The 8,922-nt window shown below is 43.1% G+C and overlaps 1 protein-coding gene across 2 annotated transcripts; it reads right to left on the minus strand.

Annotated features, from left to right (window-relative positions):
- Positions 1 to 544: 544 nt before the first annotated feature.
- Positions 545 to 7,450, minus strand: LOC127336312 (mannosyl-oligosaccharide 1,2-alpha-mannosidase MNS1). Of its 2 annotated transcripts, XR_007873249.1 has the most exons (15): positions 7,101 to 7,450; positions 4,757 to 4,804; positions 4,467 to 4,640; positions 4,263 to 4,375; positions 3,549 to 3,614; positions 3,241 to 3,412; positions 2,863 to 2,952; positions 2,452 to 2,576; positions 2,176 to 2,241; positions 1,954 to 2,062; positions 1,752 to 1,850; positions 1,569 to 1,649; positions 1,287 to 1,457; positions 841 to 1,198; positions 545 to 804 (listed from the first exon to the last, which is right to left on the minus strand). XR_007873249.1 is itself a non-coding variant. In XM_051363110.1 (14 exons), exons 1-14 carry the CDS (start codon positions 7,260 to 7,262, stop codon positions 965 to 967), a joined length of 1,710 nt encoding a protein of 569 aa, XP_051219070.1. In that variant the 5' UTR covers positions 7,263 to 7,450; the 3' UTR covers positions 545 to 964. The 2 variants fall into 2 exon arrangements, 1 of the variants encoding a protein (XP_051219070.1); XM_051363110.1 differs by having other exon boundaries at positions 545 to 1,198.
- Positions 7,451 to 8,922: the final 1,472 nt, after the last annotated feature.

Here is an 8,922-nt window from a genome sequence, read left to right on the forward strand (position 1 = left end):
TCTCCAATGTATGCAGCATCAGGCTTGTCACAAGCCTTTGCCTCATCTTGGCTGTGAAAATAAACATGGTGCGATCATACTGTCACGGTATGAGAATAAAATTAGCATGTCCCCGAGTCCTTCCTTCTCTGTCTATTGTTTCCCATGCCTTCCCCATGTACACTTTCGTTGTTCCTGTCAAAGTAGTTGGATGCACTAATGGTCTATGGATACCCGTATGGATTTACATGTCCGCCCTAGGCCAAACCGGCAATGGCGTTGGATGACAAAAAAAAGGAAAAAAAAAACTTTCCAACAAGTCAACAACGGCAATTCTTGGGATCGACTAATTTCCATCTTGACATGGACACGCACAAAAAGTAGACGCACCAACAAACATGTGTATGAGCATCATGAATAAAAAATGTTCCTTTGTTTGATTATGCGTTTTAATTCTTCACCAATTAGAGCCCCGAACCATCTCCAATTTTTTTTATGCAGGACCCTAGAAACCTCTCTTTCGAATGCACTCAGTGCCTCAAAAAGTCCTAAAAAAATGTAGATATCGAAAGGAAACACACCCGGTTTTTATATATCATATAATCAAAATAATGAGGATACAACTCCACAGAGAGCCCTAGGCAAGCAACAACATATGGACATTAAGATACATGTATGTTGCAAATCAATAACGCTGGGAGCGTAAGCAAGTTCAAAGATGAAATGTTCCATGGGGACGCTGAACCTCAATTTCACCCCCAACGGACCAGTATGCCCCAAGATTATCTCATCGTGCTCTACCTATAGTTTTGTAGCCTAAATTGCCTAATGCCGAGATTTGCAACCCTTGCCATAAATTGCCTAATGCCGAGATTTGCAACCCTTGCCACTCCAGGAAACAGTTTCCCTCGTAATCTAACATTCTTTACCAGGCAGGTCAAAATCACATGGCAGATGTCAAAATCATCTGCTCTACTATTCAGGCTTACCCCTGTTTCCCTTGTTTCCTCCCGAACGGTCGGACCACCGGCGTTGCAATGTCAGTTGAATGGCCTTTGCTATCATGTATGGGAGCAATTCTCAATGGGTGAGCCTCGGTGTTGAAGACCCATTCATCGAAGGATATGACTGACGGAGGGGAGAACAGCAGATAGAGGTACTTGAGCGTCTCTGCTAGGAAGAAGCTCTGCATCTTGTCATCCTTTTCACCACTGTTCACCTGGAGACCGAAATGTTGCAGCGAGGTTTGTGTAAGGCAAGTGCTTTCAGTAGAAATTCAAGGACGGTAAGTCATCGCGAAAACTTACATCTCTCAATCCCACATATCCAGATTCTATGCGAGAGTTCTTCTCAAATGCCTGGAATATGTCCCACCCCCAATCTTGGTATGTTTTGTTCCCCGTAAGGCGCCAAAGGTACATAAGTGATTCAACCGTCTCTGGTCTCAGAATATTCCACGATGTGCCCACATTCATATCCTATAAAGTCAGAGTACAACTACTTAGTTGATGAAACTGTTTTACGAACATAATAGTCAATGGCATGCTATGGAATTACTAGAAACAAAAGGGTAAGGGCTGGTAACCTACCTGTCCAGGATGGAAATAATAGTTCTCTCCAGCCAACTTCGTAGGAGTTGATTGGTAGAAGTTATAACAAGTTCGAGCAAGCTATAAAGAGAATGAACAAAGAAATCAGATGGAAAACATACAAGATACCAGGTGAAAGAAATTTAAAATTACAAAAAATGAAATTCCATATAGAGGATTTACCTCTTCTGCAAGATTCATAATTTGTTTAGCTTTTTCAGGCCCATATCCAGAGGCTCCTAGTGCCAGCATACCAGGGGCAAAACATGCAAGTTCATCCATCTGCACCAGTTGCACGTTAAACCAGTGAGAACTTTAGGGCAACAATGTAAGATAAGCTTCAAAAGGCAACCAGCTGAACAGTTAACAAAATTGGGAAACTTACCTTGTCAGACAACGAGCCACCAGTCTTCTCGCAGATGTATGAATAATTAGAGGGTGTAGTTTTCTTGGTCAAGCTTATTAAACCTTCCATTGATGTTTCCCACATTTGTCTGTGTCAAGCACCACAAATGGAAATATTAATCATGTTAGAAGCAGAATGTATGGGCCTTTCACTAAACATCAATTAAAGGGATAATTATAGATTGTGAAGTCAGGCCTGAACCTGTAGTGTTTTACGCTCTCGGTTTTATTCCCCTGAATCCAGACCTTAAGCAAGTACTCGTAGAAGCTGAAAAGCGCATGCAAATGTTAATCCACTGTTATCTTTTGAGGACAATATCAGCTAGAGTATCAATGAAAACTTAGCAATGGTCCAATAAGCTAGAGCAAAATGGCTTAAAGATTTGCAACAAATTACATGATTGAATGGCAAAATAGAGCACCACCATTTGAGGAAGAATATAGCCTGGTTCAAATACAAGAGGACAAAGAACATCACCTATCTCCCATAGCACCGAATGTTATTGTTGAGTATGATGATGTTCCTGAATGAGGATTTATGTAGATAGGCAGTAAGCCATCACTTGGATATATCTTCTGAAGCTGACGGATGACATTTTCTGCCTGATATCATATTTTGGCAACTTCTATGAGAGATCAATACTAAGAAAAAGGGATCTAAAAGAAGACATCTAGGACGGAATTGAATGTATAAGCATGCTAAAGATACATGTGGTTTTTACTAGCTAAGAATAGCAGTAGATTGGATCTATGCATCAAACAAGAAAACTTGTTATTCTTGAGTGCTAGGCCAGCAGCTATGTTTTGCACAAAACTAGTTACAACCTTCACCAACAATGAATTTATACAGCTAATTACATAATATTGGAAGGATGCATGAATTACTAACCTTCAGCTGATACTTGGGATCACCAGTTCTCTGGGACAAAGCTATAAATTCAAGTTGCTCCGTTCCAGAATCTGCAAGGATACTATCACCCTGCAGAATATAAAAGCATTTGATTCATCGTCCAGTAGTCCAGGTGAAATAACTTAGAAAAAAAAAAAAAAAGAGAACCCATGATCTAGTGATTCTCAAGGGTAAGTTGTACTGCAGAGACGAATGCTCAGTAGCATGTTAATGATTTGTGTATTTGAGCATTGTGGCTTAAGATGTATTTTGAAGCCTTGGTATAAAAGTGAAGCTTAATGGGATGCTGGTAACACATTTGATTGTAAGTTGCAATGGCAGCAAGTGCTCACTAGAAAATATATATCAGTTACTCACGTTGGTCCATCCAAAATTATGGGCTCGGCCATGAGCTAAGTTGATTGAATTAAATGGGATACCAGATGTTGTATCCCAGGCAGGTAGCAATCGATCAGCAATATCCTTTGCCTTTTCAAGAAAAACTTTGTCACCCGACATATCATATGCACTGAGGAGACCTCCAACAACCCTGGATATGCACAGATAACAGAAGCTTAGACAACTTAGCTATTAAACCATAGCGTGATATGGCTACATGCCATATAGGCCTATGCAGCCAAATATCTGCAATGATACTATAACAAAGATAAACCTTGTAATGCAACCTTATGGTCGTTTCAAAAACACTTGCGTCATAATCCTTGTCAAAGCTTAATGACTCTGCCACCCAGCTGTTATCATGAAACAGACACAAGTCATGTCAGGAGTATGACATAAATCACAACAAGATATTGAAATGGTCACAAGGAATACTACGATGCGAGGTGATACATAAGAAAATGAGAGTACCAAAGATCTAGTACAATAATAAAACAGAAGTCCTGTTATCACATGAATGGAACAGATGAAAGCCATGAAACCAATAGAATGGGCAATAAAAAGAGAATTAACAGACTCTTCTAATTATCCTATACCATAGTTAGATCCATATCTTTATGTTCTGATGCTCCGGGTAGGATCTATCTTCATAAAATGGGTAGGTAACTTTAGACATTCTTGTTTAGGTGGCCAGCTATACAAGCACGGGTTGCCATCCCTTTCCACCTCATGGTGTGCCTTCCATCAACAGGCCAACAAGCTACTTGACAACAAGGCCAATCAATTCTAGTATATAACGAGCTTACTTTCAAAATTTCTGGAATTTATATTTATACATCATCTAATACAAAAGGTAATGATGGCACAGCTTTGTGTACAGAACTGAATTTTCACATGAGCAAATTAAAATCAAATAGTACATACTAATTTTGGTAATGGACCAAATGGAAGCACCAGGTGGGAAATTTTGAAAGATCTGGTTAAAGACAAGTGGAACTCACTCTCTGGCCTTCTGAAACTCATCTTTTAGGCCCATTATATACAGTGTATCAAGCGAGTCCACAAGTGTTGCCCCAAGACCACCAAAGCTATTAACACCATTCTTTGATTGCGGCTGTAAAGGTGAAGAACGAAAAACATCTTAGAGTTTGTCGAGACAAATTAGAAAAGGAAAAAGATGATAGAACAGAATTACTAAAGCAAACCTGAAGCTCATCCATTCCCCATGCATACTTTACATAGGAATTCCAGGCATGAAGCATAGCCTCCTTAACCTTTTCCCTCCTTTCAGTATTAATAGGATCGATTTCTGCAAGATCTTTTCTGAGCATTTCGCTACTTACTGGATTCTCATCCAGATGAACCCCAGCCTTTCTTAACTACAGAAAAGGCGTGAAATATTAAGATCAAAATTTTCAAATAAATAAAGAATAATATTGACTAAAATAAATAGGTAAACCAGTATGGACATCAACAAAACTGCAATAGTATTTACCTGACCATGCAACTGATTTATTTCATTCTCTAATCGGGAAATCTCAGACTGCAATGGAGAAAACCGGAAACTAAATTAACATAGTGAACAAGGTTGAAAAACTAGCCATGAATAATAATATATAAAATGACAACTGTAAATCTGCAATGCCTTTCTTCAAAAAAGAACAGACAAGCTAAACTGCATGTCTACAGTGTACAGATGGAACCAAATAAATGAAAAGATGAGAATGATTTATCAAGTGCATCATGAAACATCTTTTCATTATTCATTCCATTTAGCAGCTATAGTATCACGCACACAAGGACAACTAAACGTGGCCACGTGCTGCTTTTGAGCATTAGTTCTAGTTATGCTCTCAAGTTCTACATTTTGACATGGAACTCAAGTGATATAGGAATGTAAAATGTATATGTCCATATTTAAAAAAAGATTTATACTCCAAATACATGGCATACACATTTACTCAAGAAGTTCAATGCTTTTCAAGATTGACCAAAAGTTGAAGAGAATATCAACAAACACATTATTGAATAAATAGATTATGAAAATATATCTTATTGGTCAACTTAAATCAAATAATATGTCAGCGTAAAGCATTACACGCACAACTCCCAACTATACCCACTGATCACATTATCACTGACAATGAACTACAACAATCTAATGCACTATACCTTGTCATCTGTTATGACATCAAAGATATGAGCTGTTACCAAAAAAAAAATCCTGAAAACTATACCTTCATTCACTCTCAGACAAGAAGGGCACTAGAATAGAGAAAATAACAAATTTAATTTTTTAACTAGATATTTCTGTTCATTTATTGCCGAGGATTTAGATTGATTTAAGTAGTGAATCCAATAAATGGCACTCTATCCGTTCCCATGCAGAGGCCGTACCGTTTTTTTACCAAAAAGAAGGGCGCAGGGTGCGGTTTACAAGCTACCTCCCCCGCCCTCTTCCTGTAATATCACGTCTTAGTTAAATGTAGCTCCGCTCCTCTCCTTTGTCTTCCGAACTCCCCATTACTGATCCTCCCTGCAATTCCGCTCAATTCTCCTCTCACCCATACAAAAATGTCTAGCCCCCACAATTTGTCTTTCTCGTGTACGAAAAGTGCAGCTTCATATTTACCGTTTCTCTTGAGCATGCCATGGCTGGCTGGCAAGCAAGCAGTTTTGAACTTATAGTACAGATCACATGGCAAATCCATCGAACTATTTAATTAATTGCAATAAGTCCCAATGAACCAGCGGGAAATGCAAACCTAACCACTTTTATATCTTACAAAACTCTAAACCAGCATGAGTGTCCATACAACTACACTAACATAAAAGGGGGTTTACAAGTACTATGGCTCTTCAAAACACAACAGTTCTGTATCAAACAGTTTTGCTTCAAGCAGTAATCACAAAGGTGCATGTGCCATGTATAGTATGCTAGTTAGAATTCAGTTCTCCAAATGACTGCGCCTAGTTTTCCTGAAATATGGCATGGTCTGGACCATTCGCTCAAATTAACTAGCACGGTTAAGGACTTCCTGCCTTAGAGAAATCTAATAAGCTCATAAAAGGTACTTCCTCTGTTCCATAATTTTTGTAGCAGAGAGATTAGCTAGCTACACCGATATTCATCGCACTAACTGAAGAACTGTAAAGGCCCACAATTCTTCGCCAAATTACAGTTATTTTTCAAACAGTTCTGCTACGAACCATAACCACAAAGGTGCATGTGCCCTGTATTATGTTCTAACTACTCCAATTGAGTTCCAAATGTACACCAGCTGTAATCACCAAACATGGCAAGGTCTGGATCATTGGCTCATGTACATTAACTAATAACTAGTACATCGGTTAAGCACATCCCAGCAAGCTGATAAAAGTAGCTCACTATATCCATATTCATCCCACTAATTCTAGAACTGGTGGAGACCCACAATTCTTCGCCGAATTACAGCCAAAGCTGGAGGGAAATCTAAAGCTAACAAGAACAATCGTTACACACACCAAGAGCTGTACTGTAGTCTTGTGGTCCATCGTAAGATCCACTCGCTCAAAAGATCAAATCTGGAACATAACCGCCGAGGCTAGATTCTAACTGAATGGCAGATCCTCGACACGATTCTTCACAAATGAATCCTAGAGAGGCGGCTATGACTGATCACAGTGAGTTGCGGCTTCAGCCACAGGTTCTCGCAATACCCCGAGACCAGATCCAGCGACCAACCAGCGCCACAACGAATTCGAAGCTGATAAGCGGCAGCAGCTAAAACCAATCAGATCCCCGAAGTTCCAACCTGGATCAGGGGAGAATTTCCCGTGGCGGGAGAGAGGGAGCGCACCTCGTACTCGCTGACGAGCGACTGGCGGTCCCAGAAGGCGAAGGTGGCGGCGACGAAGACGAAGAAGAGGAGCGCGAGGCGCTTGGGCCGCTTGAGGTAGTAGGCGGGGTTCAGGTACCGCCACGCCCCCGACGACGACGAGGAGGACGACCGGCGAGCCATGGCGGCCGATGCCTAGGGCACGGCGCGGCGCTGGCTCCGGCCGGCGAGGGGGGCCGGCGGTATCGAAGCTCGTCGCCGTCTCCCTCCGGTGACGTCGTCGGAGATTCGCGCCTGCGGGCGGTCGTGTGTCCCCGCGTTTCTGTGTGTCCGTCCGTCAGTGCTTGTTGGTCTCGGTCGTCGTTAAACGGGGCCTACTTCTGGTAAATAACCACTTCGATAGAGTAGTAGAAGAACAAGAGTGGTGAATATTGTTGATTTTCATCTCTCCTTTTTTTGGGAAAATCTTAATGCTCTTCCATTATCGGGAGGGATTGTTCAATTATATTATAGTAGTATCATGGAAATGGGTTTTTCTGGAAAAATCTTAATGCGCGTAAGCTTAAAAAAGAAAACCTAGTCCAATTTATAAGAGCATCTCCACTCGTCTCCCCGAGAAGCCCCCAGGACCACTTTTTTTTCATCCGGACAAGGCCCCCGATTCCTCGTTTTGGTCCGGATTTGAGCTTATTTCGTCCGGACTCCCCATGCCAACCCCGGTTCCCCGTATAGCCCACCCATGATGGAGCGAATCACGCACGCTGGGCCACTGTCAGTGGTCGAACACCTCATGAGCAGCTCGGCGTGGGGTGCACATGGCTGGAAGTTTGTTGCCCCCCATGCCAAAAATTGATCTAATCCGGAGCTAAGTTCGTCCGAAATTCAGCCCGGGGTCTCCAAACGAGTGGAGATGCTCTAAGGAACCGGGCCGAAAAGTGAACAGTGGCTTACAACACACGGCCAAGCAAGCATACGCCAAGCAAACGTCTTGCCGAACCACCGGCCAACAATGGCGCGTGAGGTAAGGGCACAAGGTCTCAAACCGCGTCACATCCATAGCAGGACTACCTAGCACCACCATAACCCTAGGAAGGTACACGTATAGCCCACCCATAAGAAGGGAAGAGGGCGGCAGGACCTGGCCGGACCTAGAGGAAGCAACAACGAGCAGGCAAAGAGTACATGGCGCTCCGAAGACCCACGCTCTAAGCAGTGGCCACCTCAGACTCTAGGTGCCATCCTGGCACTCCCAAAACAGCCTCGACAGAGCCTCCAACAAGGGGATGGCATCGAAATGCGGCCACTGCCTGATCCAACAACTGGATCTAGGGTTTCCCCTAGTGCCTAGGATGGGATGGAAAGAACAAAGGCTCGACGACCCTTCAAGAAGGTGACAATGCCCGCGGGCGTCGCCGTCGTCCACAACCGTGCAGGGTTTTTCCCAGCCCTATCTTCAACCCCAAAACCATGGAAACGAAGCACACAAGAGCCAGGCCACCGAAGAGAGATGACCGCATGGCATGGCGAGCGAAGAAGTAGGGGCCAACCTCAAGCATCACCCAGCAGCCCAACATGCTGCTCCTGAACTTCCACATCCCACGTGGCCAAGCAAGGTGCAACGACGACTTCCTTCCATTAGCATCCGCGAGGTAGAGCAACGGCGGCGCCCCAAGTCAGGCCCTCCAACACCCCGTGCGAGCTCTCGGAGCTCCAGCACACAGCAGACACGCGAGACGGATGTGGCCCGCCCAACCCAAATTGGGCCCGAGCACCGCCGACGTAGCACTCACACCTCCCACCGCCTGCAGTGTGACCCTCTACCATGCTGCCTCTACGCACAAAG

The sequence above is a fragment of the Lolium perenne genome, chromosome 2 (assembly GCF_019359855.2).
Source record: "Lolium perenne isolate Kyuss_39 chromosome 2, Kyuss_2.0, whole genome shotgun sequence".
Taxonomy (NCBI): Eukaryota; Viridiplantae; Streptophyta; class Magnoliopsida; order Poales; family Poaceae; genus Lolium; species Lolium perenne.